Below are 21,493 nucleotides of genomic sequence, written 5' to 3'. Positions count from 1 at the left end.
AAAGATTTGTGTGTAGTATAAGTCTTTTACCACTTCCCGCAGCTTATTGGATTTGCTTAATGACTTGCTTGTGTTATTATTCCAGGTCAGGGGTCACCACATTGCAAAACTTGATCCTCTCGGAATTAGTTGTGTAAATTTTGATGATGCTCCGGTAACTGTTTCTTCAAACGTGGGTGAGAATTAATATGTAAATGCTAATTTTAATGTAATTTTACTTTTTTTTGCCCCTTCCCTCTTTTTTTTCTCCTGTCCTTTTGTGTGTGTCCTTCCCTCTCATTGTTGGCCCACTCATAGATACGAGGGCACCATGTAGCACAGCTGGACCCCCTGGGGATTTTGGATGCTGATCTGGACTCCTCCGTGCCCGCTGACATTATCTCATCCACAGACAAACTTGGTGAGGGTCTGCGAGCAGTCAGCTGCGCTGCTTGAGCTCCTCTCGCTGTGCACAGCCTGTGCTAGCCAGGACATCCAGACAGGAGGGAAAGGCTCTTAAGTTTCCTTCGTTCTGATCACTTGAAATTGAGCAGGAATGTAGCTTTAGTGTGTTTTAAGGGTATTATTTTTATCTCAATTTTCAGCTAGATTGTCCAAGTTTCAATCTGGAAAATAAAATTTCAAAGGAAGGGTCTGTGGCACTGAGAAAATCTGGCTCACTGCTTCAGAGAATTGCTCTTCTGGCTCCAGCTTTCCATATCCTGCACAACACTGCCTTTTGTAAGGCCGCTGACCAGGCACGCAAGGCTGCTGTTGTCATGGCTGTCCCATTCTGGAATATGGTGGGGACTCCTCGGGCTGGAGGATGTTCATATCCCTAAGGAGCGAATTCCAGAGCAACATGTGCAGTTTGGGTTTCCTGATTTGTAAATGCTGGTGATCACACTGAGGAAACTTTGGAAGGCGTTCCCTACAGTGTCAGGAGGCCAGGGCCTTTGGGAGGTGCATGTGTGGAGGACAATTGGGGTATTGTCACTGTTGCCAGAAGATATGCCAACCTGTACCTGGTCCTCCTTGTGAGGTGAATGGGCATTGCGGTGCTCACTGCAGTTGCTTCCAGAGTTAATCTGCTTATGTCACCGTGCTGCTAACCTGTACTAAAGAAATGATGATGTGACTAATAATGAAATGACCAAAGTGTGCACAATAGGCACCTTGCATGCTAATGAAATCGATGATCACCTACTTGCTAATGTCCTTGGGGAGAAGATAAAATTAATGTCCTTGCAGGTGCTACCCTGTGGTCTTACAAGTACTGTTGAATTGTAACCAAGGATTTGGATGTTAATCAGCTCCAGTTGGACATCAGACATTATTGATGTTGTAATTGGGTTGACAGTTTATAAATTGTTGTTTAGTTTTCAAGAATATTCCTAGATACCACAGAATTTCCTCCATGTATATACCCGTTAGCCAATTTAGGAAATGTGTACAAAACAAACCTTTTTCTTGTTTATCAACCCCCCCCCCCAAAATTTTGTGACCTCAAAAGGTATAAAAAGGTGCTAAGGAGATCACTTAGTGGGTAAGAGTACTTGCTGTGCAAGCATGAGGACCTGAGTTCAAATCCCAAGCACCCATGTTAAAAAAAAAAACCCATGGCCACATGAGCCTGTAGAAGATTGCTGGGGCTTTGTTGTTAGCCTAGCTCCAGTTGAGTGAAAGACCCTGTCTCAAGGAAATAAGGCAGAGATGCCCAGTGCCCTCCTCTGGTCTATGTGCAAGTGCGCATACACTAAATGAAAGGGTTAGATAGACTTCTCCCCACCCAGTAAGCAGTCAATACCAACTGGGTTTCTTCTCATTTAATTCAGTTCTGATAGCTGGTTCCATGAAAAGAATTTGTTTATGGTGAACTCTAGAACAGAAAGTTTGGAAAAGATTAGGGTTTTCTGATCTATGTTGGGTAAAAGGAGTTCTTGCTTCTATGGCCTGCTTTAGGGAAGATATTGTGAGGCAGGGAACTATGGACAAAAGCCACTTGAGGCTGGCTAGGTGATCCAGCAGATAAAGGTCTTGCTGCCAAGCCTGACAGCCTGAGTTTGGTCCCTGGAGCCCTCATGATAGAAGAAGATAATGGACTCCTACAAGTAGTCCTCTGACCTCCACGCTCTCACTGTGTGCATACATGCATACCACACACACAAATGTAAAAGACAGCCTAACTTCTGTCTACCTGGAGATGGAATCAGATCCAGGATGGGACCTCCCTTCCTAAGACTGCCTCCATCAGTTTATGTTCAAATAGCTTTTTGTTTGTTTTGTTTTTCAAGACAGGGTTTCTCTATGTAGCCCTGGCTATCCTGGAACTCACTCTGTAGACCAGACTGGCCGTGAACTCACTGAGTACTCACTGAGCACTGGGATTAAAGATGTGCGCCACCATCATCTGGCTTCAAATAGTTTCTTTTAAGGCAGAGTCTCACTATATAGACCAGGTTGGCCTCAAACTCAGAGAGATCCCCCTGTCTCTGCCTTCCAGGTGCCGACTGGGATTAAAGTTTGTGCCAAAATGTTCAATTAGCGTACAGACCCAGCAAAGCACTTGCCTGTATTTACACCCTTATTATAGAAGCTATTTTAAGAATGTAAATAATCAGTCAGATGAAGAGAAGCCGAGGGCTAGTCTGGAGGAGTCTCGTGCTCTGTTCTATGGCGTACAGTACTATCTGAAATGAGGCTACCTGCTGTCAGAGGGTAGATCAAGGTCAGTCAGTTGTGATAGGAAGACTTGGGAAGATTAAGAACTTCTTGGACCCACTTGAATAAGAGAAACTCTAGTTTCTGTGGCCTTATTTGGGGAGAAAGTTATGAGGCAGAAACCATGAACAAAAACATGGATATAAAATAACTCAGGAGGAAAGTGTAGAGAAAGTCCTTGAATCTGACCATAGACTTGGGTATGAGTTCAGCCTTGCTCTGGGGTTCAGCTGTGAAAACTTGGTCCTAAGCTGCAGTTTCTCCTGTTCGTGTCATCCCGTAGTGTGAGAACCCTTGCTCACATCTCCCAGTTCTTCCACTGCATAGCAGTCCCAAGCCTCTTCATCCTCCTGTTTGTATCCCATCGGTTCTGTGACTACTCCAAAGACCTAAAGGGTCTCCTCCATGTGCTTGGGTCAGGGTAAGCTCCTGACTGTGGACCTCTCACTCTCTTTGTGAGCAGAGACCCTCCAGGAACCTCCTCTTCTCTCAGGGAGCACCTTCTCTTAGCAGTCAAGCTAGAGACCAGTTAGGTCTAGAGAGAAACAGATGAGAAAACTGGGCTTTTTCTATACTGCTGGAATCTGCATTAAAATGTACATCTCTCAGTCTGCACTTTAGAATAATTGGGGACGCTCAAGCTATCAGACTGTGTAAATCAAGGCAAACTGTGGGGATCCCAGCCTAGCAGTCTTTGAAGGGTAAAAAACCTTAAGGAATTCCATCAAAGCTCAGCCTGCTGAGTCTGTGTTGCACTACTCTGCCCTGCCTGCCCTTCCTCCCTCTCTCCTTCCTTCCCTTTCTAGGTAGGGCCTTGCCTCGTATCCACTTTGGATATGTCCTAAGTATTTTTGTGCTCCTCTGAAGATCATAATTGAAGACTTTATAAATCATAAAGTTCAAGTGCATGGAAATGGCTCAGAGCTCTCTGAAATCCTCTGACAACTCCCCGTGACCTGGAGCATGTGGATGCACTAAGTTTAGGGAAGAGAAAAAAGCACATTTTTTTTAAGTTAGGGTTTCATGCCACCCAGGCTAGCCTAGTACTTGCTCTGTAACCAAGGTTGACTTTGAACTCCTGATTTTCTTGTTTCTATCTCCCAGGTTCTGGGATTACAAAGCTGTACCACCTGATCCTGTAAATTTTCTTATTTTAATCAGAAAAATTATAAAGCCCTAGCAGGTCTTTAATTCTCTTTGTAGTCCTGGCTGATCTGGAGCTTAAGATTTTTCTGCCTGGGTTTTCTATTGATGAATAGAGCACTTTCCCTCTAGCCCTACCCCATCAAACTCAGGACCTCTAGTAAGCTAGGCAAATACTGCACTTTTAACTACATCCCATCCGTGACGCTGTGAATTTTAGATAGTGTGACATAAAGATACCTGTGGGTTAAAAAAGGTGGCAGCTTCTTAGATGTTTGAAACTGTAGGAAAAGTAGTTTGAACAACTACCCTGAGTGCACAGGTGTGACATGAGTTTAGAAAGTAATCAAGTCCCAGCCTCTCCTCATTAGACTACAATCTTATAGTCCCTGACTGGATGACCTTCGGCTAGAGACTTGACCTTTCTGTATCCCAGTCACCTCATCTTTAAGGCAGACGTGACAACATCATCTAAGATTGTTTTCAGAATTAAACTGTACCTTTATTACAAGTTCTCTGTGTAAGCTGGTGGGACTTTGAATTTACTGCAGTGATTCTTCTGTCTTGGGAGTTCTGGGTTTATGCTTGTGAGCCACTGCACCTGTTCTCTCTCTCCGTCCTGTCTCTCTCTGCCTTCCACTTCCTTGCCCCCCTCCCTCATCCTCGCAGGGTTCAGAAGACCCTATTGCCTCAGCCTCTTGAACAACCAGGACTACGGCTTTCATTAAAAACTGTAAAGAGCCGGGCGGTGGTGGCGCACGCCTTAATCCCAGCACTCGGGAGGCAGAGGCAGGCGGATCTCTGTGAGTTCAAGACCAGCCTGGTCTACAAGAGCTAGTTCCAGGACAGGCTCCAAAGCCGCAGAGAAACCCTGTCTTGAAACCCCCCCCCCAAAAAAAAAAAACTGTAAAGATTCATTTTAGAGCAGTTCCTCGGTGGTTATTATGGGTTATGTTCCATGATTGTGCTTCTGATGTCTGGAACGGGGTGGGTGCCTCTTTCCATAAGGTACTCAGTTGGGTTCAGTTTCCAAAGAAGCCTCTGGGGGGCCATTTTAACTTGTACTAGGTGGTACTGTAGACCATCCTTCCTTGTGGACACATTTCTTGTCACGCACAGCCATGGTGTGCTCCGTGTATTTTCTGATACTGTGGTAGTGAGAGTGAGGCATCCCACTGCTAAAGGAGGCTTTTCCTAGATGACCTTAAAGTAGAAACTAGTCCGTATTGCAAAATGCTAGAGTTGTGTGAGTGGGCAGGTCTAGACAGTAAGCAGGCCTTCCTGAAGCTGTATTCAAAGGACATTGAGGCCCAGACCTGGAAGCCACTGGGTGTTTAACAGATATTCTTTGTATATGCCCAAGAACTGGTAATCTATCGCACTTACTCCATGTGTATCCTGTGCTTTTAGAGTTTCACAGCTGTATTCCTAACAGCTTTTGTCTACTTACGGTAACACTCCTATACTCTAAAAGTAGCTGCTGAGAAGACTCCCAAGTGCTCAGATACCCTGGGAGACAGTTGTCTATGGCAGCACAGTGATTCTCTTTCACCCACTTTGCTTGTATCTGTACACCCAATACCCAGGTGGTAAAACTGTCCTATGCTATGGTCAGATTTTTTGGGGGGCAGGGGGGTTTGAGACAGGGTTTCTCTATGTAACAGCCCTGGCTGTCCTGGAACTCACTCTGTAGACCAGGCTGGCCTCCAACTCACAGAGACCCACCTGCTTCTGCCTCCCGAGTGCTGGGATTAAAGGCACACAGCACCACCACCAGTATATTTAGGTTTTTTTTTGGTTTTGGTTTTGTTTTTTTTTTAACAAGAATGAGCAATTTCAGTTTCCTTTGAGGTCATCTCCTGTTTCTGAGCTCTGCAGAATCACTAATGGTTGCTTGACCTGGTCTGTCTTGGTTCTAGAGATCCAAGGAGAAAAATTAAAATCTTCACCCTAGCCTTAAGCAGAACATTGCTGCTTTTGTGCAGAGTTTAGATATTTTGTTATCATAAGGAGTCATTGGGTGCTCAGGTCTTAGATGGATGCCCCTAGGAGAAGAAGGTAGAGCTTTGCCTGGTGTTCGCACACTGGAGGAGTCTTAGTGAGACCGCCCGTTCCCTGTGAGCCCTCCACTTGAAAGGAAGCCCATGGCTGCCGTTATCTGCACTCCCTGACCAGAGAAAGGACTGTGGCTCACGGGGAAGGACTCTGTGTGTCTGGGAGGATGTGTTGGGCTTCACTAGTGGCCAGGGAAGTTGGGGTGAAAAGGCCTAAAAGCTCACAGATAGAAGACCGTGTAAGGTGTGCTTAGCTGTGTGTAGTTAGGGCTCCTATAGTGGTTTTTTGGTTTTTTGTTTTTTGGTTTTTTTGGCTGTTGAGTTCTTCTGTTTCAGTTCTGCCATCTTCTACAAGAAGACTAGACTAAAGATCTTTCTATTCTCTAGAATACAGTTCTGAAAGACGACTACTTCACAAATTAGGTCTTTTTACCTTCTTTTCTTTCCTCTGTCTTCCATCACATAGTAACTGTCTAGAAATAAGTGCAACTTCCCGGGTAGCACTGTGTCAGTGGCTTCTTGAGGCTGGGTTAGACCAGTGAGATCAAATGATGCTGACTGGTGGCTTCTTGGAGTCAGGGGAGTGGCCTTCGTGCCTTTTGATCCACTTTATTCAGCTTTTCTATGAATGGGTCCCACATTTACCAGAACAGGTTTCAGCAATTCAACCCTTGATCACAAAACCCAACCTTGTCTCCTTTTGTGTGTGTGTATCCATGTCCATCCATCTGTCTGTCCATCCCTCCATTTGTGTTGCCTGTTTCTGTGGTGATGGTATCGGATTTTGATGTTGAGGTTTTAAACTAACTCTCACCTGTCTTTTTCCTTCTGCGCTCACCCATGCCACCCTACTCTGCCTCTCAGATCTTGCAGTTTTCAAGGAACGACTCCGAATGCTAACAGTAGGAGGTATGAAAATAATGAGCCTTTTGCTGTTCTGCAGTTGAGGACTTCGTTTGAATAGGAGGTGCAACTTTTCCTAGCATGCGTCTCGGGGAAAGTTGACACACGTTCATCAGTGTTTTAAAAGTTTGTTAATTGTTTTAAAATACATTTTTCCTTCACTTAGTTGTTTACCAACAAGCAGAGCTGTGTGCCTTTTGTGGACTTTTCTGCTCATTTTATGTTGTGGAGAGGAGCAGTTTCATCCCACACTTGCTGCCGTTGCTTTGCTGTAGACGTCCATCTTCAGCACTGCTCACCTTTAGCTCCTACTGGAGCCGGCTGGGGCTTGAGGCCACACGAGCTCTGCATGGTGGCTTGTTCTGTTCTCCGTTCTGTTTGTGGATTTTGCTAGACTCTGGATTCCTTCAGATTCTCCTTATTGGGCATTTTGAGCAAGATTTTGAAACCATTCTGTTTAAAGACAACCAAAGTATTAGTAAAAGCTTTCCAGGAACTCTTGGAGGACTTGTTTCTGGGTAGAATACCCTTGAGGAATCCAGAGTTGAGGTGCTGGGGCCATCTGCCTGCCGTCTTCTCTACCTACCCCTCACTTTCCGGCCAGTTTCTTTCCCTTCAGGCTTCTCTTAAGACATTTTTCTTGCCGGGTGGTGGTGGCGCACGCCTTTAATCCCAGCACTCGGGAGGCAGAGGCAGGCGGATCTCTGGGAGTTTGAGGCCAGCCTGGTCTACAAGAGCTAGTTCCGGGACGACCACCAAAGCTACAGAGAAACCCTGTCTCGAAAAACCAAAAAAAAAAAAAAAAAAAAAAAAAAGACATTTTTCTTTTCCTCTGTATTCTTGTGCAGTTTTGAGAATTAATGACATTCACAAGCCTCAGTCAGCATACCCAGTGGTCAAATTGTGAGTGCAGCACATACCATACCAGGTCAAGGCTCAGAACTCTTCCCTCTCGCCTACCACCATGCTTAACCTGGCAGCTGCTCTTGTCCTTCTCCATTTCTGTAATTCTGTCATTTTATGAGTATTATAAAACATTGGTAAGTTTTTGAGATTGGAGTTTTTTCCTTTAGCTTTAGTTATGTAGCGATACATACAGGTTGTTAGTGTTCTCAGCTGAGTGCTATCCCATGGCAGGGAAATGCAGTTGGTTTAAAAGATTTACAAAACATTTTAATTTTGTGATGTACAGTTACTGCACTTCACTGTCAATTTTACCTTTTCCCTTAGCCTTTGGTCCCAGAGGTTTCCCGTTGTAATTTTGATAGGCATAGTAGACTACACCTATAATCCTACCACTTTGGAGGCAAGGCAGAAGTGTTGCTTTGAGTTTGAGGCCAGCTGAGCTATAAATGGTTTATAATTTTGAATGACTCTAGAATCTATCTTAAATTTATTTACATATAAAAGCAATGTCTAAACTGAGAGTTATTTAAATATTTATTTTGCCCATAGTCTCTACTTGCTTTGGCATTATTAGCTGGAAAGTCTCTTCTTCAGTGATATTTTTGTACTTTTCTCAAAAATAAGTAGGATCAAAAATCAGGCATGGTAGCGCCTTTAATCCCAGCACTCAGGAGGCAGAGGCAAGCAGATCTCTGAGTTCGAGGCCAGCCTGGTTCATGAAGCGAGAGTTCTAAGACAGCTAGAGCTGTTACACAGAGAAACCCCGCCTTGAGGGGGAAAAAAGTAAAATAAAATGAAAATAGGATCTGGCACCTGCTTCCAGCCTGACAAACCTGAGTTTCATTTCTGGGCCTTTGACCCCACGTGCATGCCTTGGACCATGTGTGTCTCACACAAATAATGACTTACAATAAATTTTTCAAAAAATCATTAGGTTTCATTTGTGTGAATCTACTTTGGATTTCCAGTTTTCCTTTAATTGTATATACCTTTTACCAATATATCTGGAATATTGTGGCTATAACTTTGCTCTCACAATTGTTAGGATAGTTTTGGAGCATTTTAGAATAAGTTTCTGCCTGTATAAAACCTTGTCAACATTTTGTTAGGAATTAGGTTAAATTTACAGGGAAATTGAGAAGTTCTTCCATGTTCATTTCTTCTAAACTGTAAAATATCTACAGTTTGTGATAGTCCCTTTTTATCTTTTTGATATCTTGAGGACCTGTAGTGACATCGTGTTTCATTTCTGACATTTGTAAATTGTGTTGTCTTTGTTTTACAAGGAGATTGTTAATATATTGATCCCGATCTTTTCAGAGAAATGCCTCTTTGTTTCCCTGGTTTTCATTATTTTGTGCATTAATTTCTGCTCTCTTAGTTCTTTACATCTGCTTGTTGGTTTTTGTTTTGTTTTTCCCTCTTCTAGTTCTGGACCAGGGTTAGGAACTTAGATTATTGATTAAAGACCTTATTTTCTGATGTGTGCATTTTTCTACTGTAAGTTTCTTTCTTGGAACTCCTTTAGATTTCCCACAAGTTTCGATAAATTCATAACCTTCCCCCCATACTTTGTGTTTTGTTTTTAATACTTTTGTTTTATTTAGAGTATCCAAGTTGTACTGGTTTCTAATTCGATTCTGTTATGATCTCAATCCTTCTACATAATCTATTAGTTTTTAAGGCCTAGTTCGTCATGTTTTGACATGTGAACCGTGGTTGTTTGAAAAGAGTATTGCCTGTTGTTAAGGGGAGTACACAGAAACATCAGTTAGATCTTGTTTGATGATTGTTCTCCTGAATTTATAACAATTTCCTAATTTTTTAATTTTCTTGAGAGAAGGGCATTGAAATCTTCAATTGCCTATATAGATGTGTCCACTTCTCCTTTGAGTCTCTCATTAATTTTTGATGCAATAGTTTATAGCTCTTTTTGTTTGTTTGTTTTAGTTTTGGTTTGGGTCTTTTTTTGTTGTTGTTTTTTGTTTTTTTAAGCATGGGCTCACTATGAAGCCCAGGTTGGCTTTGAACTGTGTAACCCAGGCCAGCCTCAAAACTTGCAGCAATCCTCTTGCCTTATTCTCAGTGTCGGAAATACAAGCTTTTTGTATGATATCACAAATTTATATATTTATATGTATAAAATCTGCTCGTGCATTTAGGGTTGCTATCTTCTCTATCTGCCCATGTCATAATATTATAAGTAAGGATAAGCAAGGTTCTTATAAATAATCATGCCAGGAATAGTGCTGCATTACTTTAATCTCAGCACTCTATGAGGCAGAACCAGGCAGATCTCTGTGAGTTCGAGGCCAGCCTGGTCTACAAAGCTGTTCTAAGACAGTAGCACTACACAGAGAAACCCTGTCTCCAAAAAAAACAAACAAAAAATAAATAAATAAAAGAAAGAAAAGAGAAGAAAGAAAGAAAGAACAAAAAGAGAAACCAAGACTGTCTGGTGCTAGGTCCTAGTTTTTCTGTTGGCCTTCCCAAGACCATTGGGATCCCTACGTGAAGTTTAGGTGTAAGTAAGAGGGCAGGAAGTACGCATAACTCAGCCATCCTGGTTAAGGTGTGGTCTACACCCATTATTATCTCAGTTCTAGTTGTCTAACAGGTTGTCAGAACTCTGTGGAATCTCTGTCCAGGAAACAGGTACCCCTCTGATAGGCACCAGGCTTCAGCCTTTGCTTTTTCCCAGGAAGATTCCTGGGTGTTGGGGTGTACCAGGTAGCACAGGTCAGTTGAAGAAAGAAGGCACTCCAAGATGAAATTTTAAGGCCTGTGTGGCAGCAGGAAAGTTCAGCCTCTCTGATGGACTGAACCCCTGAACAGCCATACAAAGGTGTATTTATTGAAAGTTACACAAAGTGTTTCCTCAGACCAAGGTTGCTAATCTAATTCACATGTCTTACTGAAGGGGAACATCACAGGCCCCATGACTCTAGTCCTTCATTACGTATGGTTTGCAATACACAGTAATACAAGAGCCTCAGGTGTGCCTGAGATGTCTTGTGATCAAAGTCACGGGATGGCCACAATGCCCCTTCAGCAAAACAGTTCTACAGATCCCTGGAAACAGTCACTGTTCGCCACAAGGACTCTTCAGGGTCAAAGTACTTCTAAGAAGGAGCAGTTCGTTCTGCTAATTCCTACCAGGTACCTGGGGAATTACAGTTAATTTAGTAAAAGCCACAGGGTGGGCCACAATTGTCACTGTAGAATATCTTTATTCTTGTTAGGACAGTTTTTAAAAAATGGCTTTTACTTTCTGTTCGTCTGTGAACCTTTAGGAAAACATTGTAGGGGCAGGAGAGGGGACATGAGCAAGCCATGGTACAGACCTGGAGGTCAGAAGACACTTGTGGAGTTAGCTCTCTCCTTCCACCTTTACATGCGTTCCAGGAGTTAAACCTAGCCTGTGTGTCAACACCTTCACCCACTGAGCCATCTTCCTGGCCTGGATTTTAATACTCTTATTTTATAATCCCATCTTTGTAATGTATCTATTTATATAGCTCTTTTAGTTGCTCAAGGTATACATTATGTAGACATAATTTATCAGTCTACTTATGTCATTATTTCACCAGTTCAATTGGAGTAGAAAACTTGTCTCCTTTGAGTGCCTTATTTAGATTCATTCAGCTTCTGGAATCTGGGAGTTTAGGTCTTCTGTTGAATTTAGGAGGTTTTCAGCCATTTTCTAAGTACCTTTTCAGATACTCTCAGGAATTTGCCCACATGAGTGTGAAGTCTTTAATTATAGTGTCACATGTACTCAGTGCTTTTTAATGTTGGCTTCCATCTTCAGACCCACTGACTTTCTCTCTATGTGTGTGTGCATGTGTGGATACACACGTGCTGTGCTGCGTGTGTGAAGGTCAGAGGACAGTTTGTAGGAGTCAGTTCTCTCCTTCTACTGTGTGTTCTCTGGGAACTGAGCTCAGATCATAGGCTTTGGCGGCAGACACTTACCTGCTGAGCTGTCTCACGAGCCCCTCCATCTGGTGTGTTGTGTGTTTTTAGTTTTTGCTAAGAATTTCAACTTGTAACTCAACTTTTTTGTCACTATATATTTGTAATTACTCACTGAAATGGTTTTGTGATGCCTTTATTTGACTCAAGTAACTCTAACATCTGTGTCTGTGAGGCTATTGATTATTGTTTCCTGTTCATTCGGAAATGTTCTTGCTTCTTTTGAAAAGGATCTCACTACATAGAGCAGGCTTACGTTGAACTCACAGAGATCCTCCTGTTTACCTCCCAGTGTAGAATTAAAGACATGTACCACCACATCTGGCAAATATTCCTATGTCTTTGCTATTGTTTCCTGTTGTGCTAGGGATTTGTATGTCTGCTTTTTAAAAGTTCTATTTCTATTTTTATATAGTGGGGTGATTGATGCTGTTTGTTATTTGTATGTTTTTGGTTTTCACATAGCCCAGACTGACCTCAAATTCATTGTGTACCTGAGGCTGATCTTAACCCTTTGACCCTCCTCGTCCCCCAAGTGCCAGAGTGCCCTTCCATGCCAATCACCAAGTTCTGTTTAGTGAGTGTGGGTGCTATGCTGATCTGAAAACAACTTGAGGGATTCAGTTGTCACTACTGCACGGGACCTGGGGATCAGTTCAGTTCATCAGGCTTAGTGGCAGACTCCTTTACCCATTGAGCCATCTTACCAGCTCTGTGGTATGTTTTGAAATTTTTAATGGAAACAAAGACATTTTGGTATTATGCATTTGGTGGTCTTATATAAGTCTGTCATAACAGGCCTCCTCTGAATATTGCTGCTGTCAGGGGAATTACTTTCTTCCTATTTATCTCTCAGAAAGGAGGTAAAAGTTTTAGACTCAGATTTTCCCTGAAACCTCAGTTTGGGTACTGAGGCTTGTAACAAGTTAGTGAGAGGCTGGGCAGGTGCAGCAGAACTGTCTCAAGATCTCTGATCTTGTGAAGCTGCCGCCTCCTGATCTTCATAGAGCAGCATTTGTGGGGCTTGGCTCTTTGCACTACTTGAGATTTCTCTACTGCTGATTGCTGATTCTCTCCTCCCTGTCTGGGATGTGGGAGCAGAAGAGAACTCAGGGGTTTCCCTGGCTTTGTCCACCTTCTTTTGTTCTTTCACAGGGTTATCGTACCCTTTTTTCTACATAGAAAATCTAGCGTTTTTAGTTGGAGTTACTAGAAAAGCAGAAAAGAGTGATTTTTTTTTTTCCCATCAAAACTTATATCTGTGGTTTCATTTCTCAAATGACTGAAGATCTAGAAATGGGCCCAGTACTTCTGAGGCTGATCAGTGAATTACAACTGAGTGTCCCACCTAAAGGACCACACACACCACGAGCCTCCTCCTCTTCAGGCTGTAGTGTGGCGGTGCAGCTCTCATCTGGAGGAGTCTACCTGGTTGGTTAACATCACAATCTGGATATTTGCTACACCGAACAGTGTTCCTCTGATCTTCCCCTTAACCTGAGATTTCTGGTATCTTGTCTTGTTTTATTTGGTGGTAGTTGCTGTTTTGTTTTGAGATATAGTCTTCTTATAAGCAAGACTGAGCTTGAATTCATAATCCTCCTGCCTTCACCTCCAAAGTGCTGGGATTGCAGTAACCATGCCTGGCCTGAGCTGAGTTTTGTAAGCCTGGAAAAGTTTCTCAAAAATAACTTTGTTAATCAAGCACAGTGGTGCATACCTGTGGTTAGAGCATTTAGGAGGCTGGTTCTGGAGGATTGCTGCTGGATCAAGACGAGTTTGGTCTATATAACATGAGCCTGTCTTAAAAAACACAACTATAGAAAATATTTCCTGTTTTCTTCCATAAACACTGTAGAGCTGTTGCTTACAAGCTGGGTTATAAAAGGCAAGAGCTATGTGCTTCCTCTAAGCCCGTAACTGCTGTTCCTTTATGGTAAAATAATAGGAAAAAACAAGTGAATAGCTTGACCACTTTTACTTTTACCATTATCTTCTTCTAGGTTTGGGTTCTTTTGTTTTGTTTTGTTTTGTTTGGGGTTTTATTGTTGGTTTTGTTTTTTTATTTGTTTTGCTTTTGTTTTAATAAAATTAAAAGGGCTTGCATAAAATGTAACTTTTTAAGACTTAAGGATGTAATTCCCCAGCCGGGTGTGGTGGTACACTTAACTCCAGCACTCTGAAGGCAGAGGTAGGTGGATCTCTGAGTTCAAGGACAGCTAGGGCTAAGTGGAAAGACCCTGTCTCAAAAAAAGTGGGATGGGGATCCAATTCCCCAACCTAGCTTGAAAGGGAATCATTAGGAGATAGCTGGGTCTCCACCGATGTTAAAGACTGAAAAGGTGTTTTTACAGATCCCCCTGAGAACCAGGCAGACTGGTGCACAGCTTAATTCCACTAATCAGAGGCCAGGCAGAAAGATTACCTTTGTTCGAGGCCACCCTGGTCTACATAGCAAGTTCTAGGCCAGTTCAGAGTTGTCAGGGAACAGAACAAAAAAGTCTGTACCCATGCTATATTTCAAGTTCCTTACATTAGTGCAGTTCCCTGACTCGTTTCGCACAGCAGCCCTTATTTCTACTTAATTCAGGCAGGAAACAGTGAAACATTTTATCTCTACCAGTCAGATGTCAGAGACTCAGCTGATTGTCTGCCGGTGGGTCACTTTTCATTTCTGGAGCCGGAGAAAGTGCTAGAACCAGGCATTCAAGTACTGGCGACTCTTACACTGTGCTCTTTACCCTTCAGAATAAGTGCCAAACTGGAAAACAAACCAATGGTGTCATTTGGTAGTTTGCTCCCTTAATGACTTCAGGTTGAAACAGGCATGATGCTGAAGAGCCTCCTGTTCTTTCCAGTCTGAAACATGCTCTCAGATGAAGAGCCGATAGGGCAGTGAGGGTTAGACCTGTAATCCACTCGCACTGCACATTACACCTAAAACATCTAGCAATTTGGCTGTTTCAGGAAAAAAGACTTTTCCCTAATCCAAGGCTAAGGGCTGTTTACCTTTCTTTGCTGCCCTAAGTGTACCCTGAAGGACAGTTCTCCCACAAGCGGCTTGATCCCCGGTGACTATTTCACCCTCACTTTGTAGGCCCCAGCTCTCTGTCACTTTGTAATATATACTCGTGTTCCTGTTAAATGACTCATATATGGTCTGCTGTTCTCTATCAGTTCCTTGTTTCCTACTTAATTCTCTCAACTTTTTATTTACTTTTTTTGATTGATTTCTTTTGGCTCTTTCTACCTCCAAAAATTGACTTTTATCTTGGGACCTTCAAATATATTTAACTCTAAATTGTAAGTAATTGCCAAACACTGGACTAATATGTGCATAATAGCTTTATTCTGGTTTACATAGTAATAATCTTAGTGCCTAATTATTGTTAAAATTTCTGGTTTTGATGGAAATACTGCTTGTTTTCATATACATATATTTAAATATCAGGGGTATGTGATATCTTTTTCTTTCTTTTTGCTCTTTGGGACATCCCTCCTCTTCCCTTCCTGTAAACTGTGACCCCTGCATGGCTGTGCCTTGTCCCTCATCGTGTGTAGGGTTCTATGGTCTAGATGAGTCTGACCTTGACAAGGTCTTCCACTTGCCCACCACCACTTTCATCGGGGGACAGGAGTCTGCACTTCCTCTTCGGGAGATTATCCGGCGGCTGGAGGTAAGAACCGTTGTTAGAAAAATCTATCAGACTTGAGACCAGGCTATTTGTTTTGGGCTTAGTCCTGTGTTTTTAAAAATGGAAAAATAGCCTGTTTGTTTGTTTGTTTTTGTTTTATAACTAGAAATCTATTTTTTCATTAGTCATAAAGAGAGAAAAATTGGTTTAAAAAAAAAAAAAGCCAGATGGTGGTGGTGCACACCTTTAATCCCAGCACTCAGGAAACAGAGGCAGACAGATCTCTGTGAGTTTGAGGCCAGGCTGGTCTACAGAGCAAGTTCCAGGACAGCTAGAACTGTTAAACAGAGAAACCCTGTTTTGGGGGGGGGGGGGAATCTGTTTTCAGCTCCCTCTAGATTTTATTTCAGGTGCATGTCTCCCTGGAAGATTCCCTTAACCTGTATACAGGCCTGGAGCTGCAGAGTGCACTACACAGTGGTGCCTGCTTCTCTTCTACCCCCACCCAACCCCATTTCTCTCATCTTATTTTTTCTTTCTTTCTGTACTTTATTGATATTTAAGGGACTCTTTTTTGTACACTACAAATATCAGCTGAGAGCCTGGCTCTGGCATCAGGCTGCCTGTATGTTTCCATTTCTCTTGGGCAAGTCATTGCCTCTGTTCTGTATGTAAGGGTACCTGTTCCAGAAGGAAGTGGATTTGCTCAGAGGTGCTCATCCAGTATTAGCTGTTGCTTTTACTTAGTGCTATCCATGGTATTCAGGACTAACAGGTTCTGAACCCATCAGTAGCGTCAGATAATGCTTCATAAACCCAGACTGAAGCATAGTCACAATCAGGGATACCTGGCTGCGGGGAGATCCTGCTGTGGTCACCTAAGTCAGAACTCCCCCCCACATGCCCATATCACCCCTGGTGATTAGTGTTTTTTCCAGTGAGCTCATCTTTTGCATTTTCTAGGTCCATACTTAGCACATGAGTGACAGAAAATATTTTAATGTTACCTGGGACACTTCCTGTGTTTATTGTAAGCATCTCAGCTAGGAGCTGCATAACTTTCTAATGGGCCCCTGGGAAAGCAAGGAGTGGAAACTGTTTACGTCTTTATCTGGAAGGAATGGTCATCTTACGGAAATGCTCAGGATTAATCCAATGTGATTGATTAACTTTGAGTCCCACCTGTGCATCATTGTCACAGACTGACACTGATTGTTGTCTGATCCTGCCCATTTCAGCGTGAGAGCCACCTATCAACTATTGAGCACTTGAAGCCAGGCGATGGTGGCTCACGCCTTTAATCCCAGAACCCAGGAGGCAGAGGCAGGTGAATCTCTGAGAGTTGAGGCCAGCCTGGTCTGTATAACTATTGAACACTTGAAATGGGCAAAACACCTGGATAACTTTAACCATTGAAATGATATGTTTGATATATTGGGTCAAATAAGATAGGAAAATTCATCTCATTTATTTCTTCTAGGAAAATTTAACTTACTAAAGTTTTCTAAACATATGCTCTGTGTAATTACATCACAACATAACACATATACATATCACATGTAGGTGTATGGTAGTGAGGGGTTTATGTGCGTACCTATATTCCAAGTTGGGATTGCTCTGAAGACAACAGTTATGGCTTGGGCTTCCTGGGGGCTCATGTCTTTCTGTGTTCTTTGGGTCTAAATTATGCAGAAGCATGCCTTGTCCTGCTGGTCACCAGATTCCTCGCAGATCTGCAAAAATGAGACATGACAATGGACTGGTGAAAACTATGAAGTTATGAATAACTTAGTCTAATTTAGAAGTTCTGCGAGTTACCATCTTAGATGATAAATCCCTGCACACAGGAAGCAAAGGCAGGAGGATCTCAGAGTCTGAGGCTAGCCTGGTCGACGTAGCAAGTACCAAAACTACATAGTGAGACCCTGTGTCAATAAAAAAGAAAAGAAAAGAGGGCTGGAGAGATGACTCAGAGGTTAAGACCACTGGCTGCTTTTTCAGAGGTCCCAAGTTCAATTCCCAGCAACCTCATGGTGCCTCCAAGGTATCTATGATGAGATCTGGTGCCCTCTTCTGGCATACAGGCATAAATGCAGGCAAAACACTGTATACATAATAAATAAACAAATCTTTAAAAGAAGAAAAAACATGGTATGAATTAATTATAACACCTTCAATTTCAGAGGTCTTCCAGGCTATATGATTTTTCTTTTGGCTAGAAAGGCTGTGGTATATGTTGGACAGCCTTACTTTTTTTTGTAAGTTCAGCCAAAGCCTTCTTTGACTCCACTGTACAACAGGCACCTGATCACAAGTCCAGCAAGCCTGTAACTGCCAGTGCCAGCTGGACTCACTGTCTAAAGCAAATGGAGGCACAGAAAGGAGTCACTGGGATCATATTCAGGCCTCTGGATATTTGAAGACAACTGGGCTTGTGGGTCTGTAAAGTTGGCAACGTCAGACACCCTGTTGCCTTTGCTATCCCATTGCTGCTCCCTGGCTTACTTTCACACTTGCATTCTGGGCCTCCAGGACAGTGGTATAAGTGGTAAAGGCTCAGCGAGAACCGTGAGTCTGTGTAAGACTAGGGTTGGGGCCGGGTGGTGGTGGCGCATGCCTTTAATCCCAGCACTTGGGAGGCAGAGGCAGGCGGATCTCTGTGAGTTCGAGGCCAGCCTGGTCTACAAGAGCTAGTTCCAGGACAGGAACCAAAAGCTATGGAGAAACCCTGTCTCTTCCCTTAGTTTTCATTCCCCAAGAGCCAGCTATCTTACTGGTCTCCACCTTTGCAGGGATGACCACCACCCCCTTTCCAGACTTGGCTCAAGGCTCATCAGGTCCATTTAAGACCTGTTCTTTTATCCAGTTGTTGTGGCACACACCTTTATTTAGTCCAAGCATTTGGGGGCAGAGGCAGGTGGATCTCTGACTTCAAAGCGAAGTGGGTCTGCATAGTGAGTTCCAAGATAGCCAGGGCTATATATAGAGAGACCTTGTCTCAAACAAGCAAACCAACTAAAAAGTCCTGTCCTTTTTCCTATGCTGTCATGTTCTTTTTTTTTTTTTTTTTTGGTTTTTCGAGACAGGGTTTCTCTGTGGTTTTTGGAACCTGTCCTGGAACTAGCTCTTGTAGACCAGGCTGGTCTCGAACTCACAGAGATCCGCCTGCCTCTGCCTCCCAAGTGCTGGGATTAAAGGCGTGCGCCACCATCGCCCGGCTTGCTGTCATGTTCTTCAGTCCTTAAGTTTCCAGGAAAATCAGTTATTAGAAAGTTGAATTTAAAGGCCTAAGTCTTTAACTTCAGCCACCAAGCTTTCCTTATCGTGGATGGTGAACATACTATAAGGACAGCCAGCCTTTCTTAGAAAGGGATCCAGTCCAAAAGCTGGCATGGTCTCTGCTGCTTACCATGGTTGTTCGTTAGCCTGGTTGACTCCTTGCTCCTCGGGTTCTCAGTGTACTAAACCAGATCCTAAGAATGGCATTTTTAAAAAAGACTTATTGCCGGGCGTGGTGGCGCACGCCTTTAATCCCAGCACTTGGGAGGCAGAGGCAGGCGGATCTCTGTGAGTTCGAGACCAGCCTGGTCTACAAGAGCTAGTTCCAGGACAGGCTCCAAAACCACAGAGAAACCCTGTCTCGAAAAACCAAAAAAATAAAAAAGACTTATTTATTACGTAAACAGTGTTCTGCCTGTCTGTCATAAGAGGGCACTAGATCTCATTACAGATGGTTGTGAGCCACTATGTGGTTGCTGGGAATTGAACTCAGGACCTCTGGAAGAGTAGAAGCTAGTGCTCTTCACCACTGAGTCATTCTCCATTTATAAGCTGGTAATCCCAGCATAGAAGGACCAAGGCAGGAAGGTTGCAAGACTGATACCTACTTGATTTCTACTTTCTGTCACAGCACTTTAGATATATAGGAGAAGGAAGTTTTTTCCTCCCTAGCCTGGATAATAGGGCAATTGGTACCTTCTTACATTTGTCTGTATGAGGGTGGTGGACAGATAGATGGCTAATTGCTGGCACACTGGAATTGTAGTCCATGTTCACCAGTGGCTTTTGTGTCCCTATGTATATATGAACAGATGGCCTACTGTCAGCACATTGGTGTGGAGTTCATGTTCATTAATGATTTGGAACAATGTCAATGGATCCGGCAGAAGTTTGAGACTCCTGGAATCATGCAGTTCACCAATGAGGAAAAGCGGACCCTGCTGGCCAGGCTTGTACGGTCCACCAGGTAAAGAGGTGTGATTTGGGCCATGGGCGCCCAGGGGATCCATAGCGTATTTGTGGAGTCTGGGTAGCCTGTCCTCCAGGGTGGTGAGCAAGCAGGAGAACAGAATTGGCCTCCATTGTACCCTCTTGTCATTTGAGAATGCCTACCATTGAGACTGGCTCTATGGACATTGCTCTTTAAGGTGCTTGGTTCTCTATCCAGGTTTGAGGAGTTCCTACAGCGGAAGTGGTCTTCTGAGAAGCGTTTTGGTCTGGAAGGTTGTGAGGTGCTGATCCCTGCCCTCAAGACAATCATTGACAAGTCAAGTGAAAATGGAATAGACTATGTGATCATGGGAATGCCACACAGGTACTTTAGGTCGATGGGGCCTTGGAGACACAGTAGTCGGGCCCTGCTGCTCCCTCATCCAGTGTAGCTAGAGATCTGATGGTACCTGAGTGTGTGAAGATGTTCTGCTTTCCACCCTCCCACATCAGAGTGACACAGAGTCAGGTCAAAGTGAAAGCCAAATATGGTTAGACTTGTATTTCATTCTGTAGTGAGTTTTGTTAAAATTAAATCAAGGTGGACACGGTAATACATACCTATAATCACAGTACTTGAGAGGCTAGGGCAGGAAGATCACAAAATTCAAGTCCAACTTGGACTATAAAGTGCTAGACTAGCCTTTGTTGCACACACAGTGTATCATAAGTAAATCAAGCCCAGTGCCATTGCTGCTGTAATAATGACCGCTCTCTGAGGTTTGGGAGAGGCGGGGAGCTGGAGCTGGTAGCTTTTGTGCTTTCTGCCTTTTCTTGTTCATGGGTTATGGCTCAACATGCTTTGGATCGTAACTGTTCTTGGGCTACAAACCAAGGATGTGTCCTGGGTAAGGAGTAGAGCCGGGCAGCTTTGCCCTGGAGATTACTCACTCTTCCCTGTGTCCCAGAGGACGACTGAATGTGCTTGCGAATGTCATCAGGAAGGAGCTGGAGCAGATTTTCTGTCAGTTTGACTCAAAGCTGGAAGCAGCGGATGAGGTGAGGTTCTGTATGGAGATACATCCACTGTGGTGGGTCTGCTTGAGACCCCTACAGCCACTGGTTTCTCAGAATGTCTTAACCAAAGCGCCACTCTTCCAGACCATTTACAGTTTGTCTTCCTTACTGGAGTTGGCCCACCTCCTCTACCTGCCTTATATTCCTCCTGCTGGGGGCAAGAATACTTTACTTCTGCCCCGGTGACCCTATACTTGTGCCTGGGGGGATAATGTTGGGGAAGCTTTCCCCTTCCTCCTACAGTTGGACTCTAGGAGTCAAAATCCCATCTATAGGGCTGCTGTTAAGAATGAACTGCTTCTACCATCATTACTCAACAATCATTGCCATGTTTATCATCAGGGTTCCGGGGACATGAAGTACCACCTGGGCATGTATCACCGCAGGATCAACCGTGTGACGGATAGAAACATCACTCTGTCCCTGGTGGCAAACCCTTCCCACCTAGAGGCTGCTGACCCTGTGGTGATGGGCAAGACCAAAGCTGAGCAGTTTTATTGTGGAGATACTGAAGGGAAAAAGGTGAGGCCCTGAGAGACTGTGAGTAAAGTTCCTTCTGCCCGTATTCCACACAGTGCTTTACAGATTGTCTTCACAGTATTGATGGAGGAACAGAAAAAGGGACTGCCAGGAAAAGGTGTGGAACTCAGATGTTAGGAGAGAGTGTCACTGATCAGGCCAAAAGTGCATGTCAGACAGCCCCCAACTGCCCTGGCATTTCCTTTGTGTGATGGAGAATGCTGAATATTGGTTGGCTGGCCTGCTCAAATATATAAACCTTTATCTGACTGTAATCTAAAACCCTTATCTGACTGTAATCTTATCCTTATTTAATCTCAGGATATAATTCTTAGTTGTAGCAAATTTCATATTTCCATAAAGTTGTTTATT

General features: G+C 43.5%; 1 protein-coding gene across 4 annotated transcripts in view; it reads left to right on the top strand.

Moving 5' to 3' along the window:
• Ogdh (oxoglutarate dehydrogenase) overlaps nucleotides 1–21,493 on the top strand; it is a 66,541-nt gene that overhangs the window by 25,614 nt on the left and 19,434 nt on the right. For 2 of the 4 annotated variants that reach the window (XM_057771340.1, XM_057771339.1), the window contains exons 4-10: nucleotides 86–176; nucleotides 6,762–6,806; nucleotides 15,243–15,358; nucleotides 19,408–19,562; nucleotides 19,764–19,910; nucleotides 20,494–20,584; nucleotides 20,945–21,124. In XM_057771340.1, the coding sequence (XP_057627323.1) occupies nucleotides 86–176; nucleotides 6,762–6,806; nucleotides 15,243–15,358; nucleotides 19,408–19,562; nucleotides 19,764–19,910; nucleotides 20,494–20,584; nucleotides 20,945–21,124 (825 nt within the window). Of the gene's footprint in view, nucleotides 1–85; nucleotides 177–297; nucleotides 401–6,761; nucleotides 6,807–15,242; nucleotides 15,359–19,407; nucleotides 19,563–19,763; nucleotides 19,911–20,493; nucleotides 20,585–20,944; nucleotides 21,125–21,493 lie in introns of all 4 variants that reach the window. The other 2 variants (XM_057771341.1, XM_057771342.1) reach the window with 2 other exon arrangements.

The sequence above is a fragment of the Chionomys nivalis genome, chromosome 6, assembly GCF_950005125.1.
Source record: "Chionomys nivalis chromosome 6, mChiNiv1.1, whole genome shotgun sequence".
NCBI classification, from domain to species: Eukaryota; Metazoa; Chordata; class Mammalia; order Rodentia; family Cricetidae; genus Chionomys; species Chionomys nivalis.
Note: the sequence above shows the minus strand (reverse complement) of the source record. Positions and strands in the feature narration are given on the sequence as shown.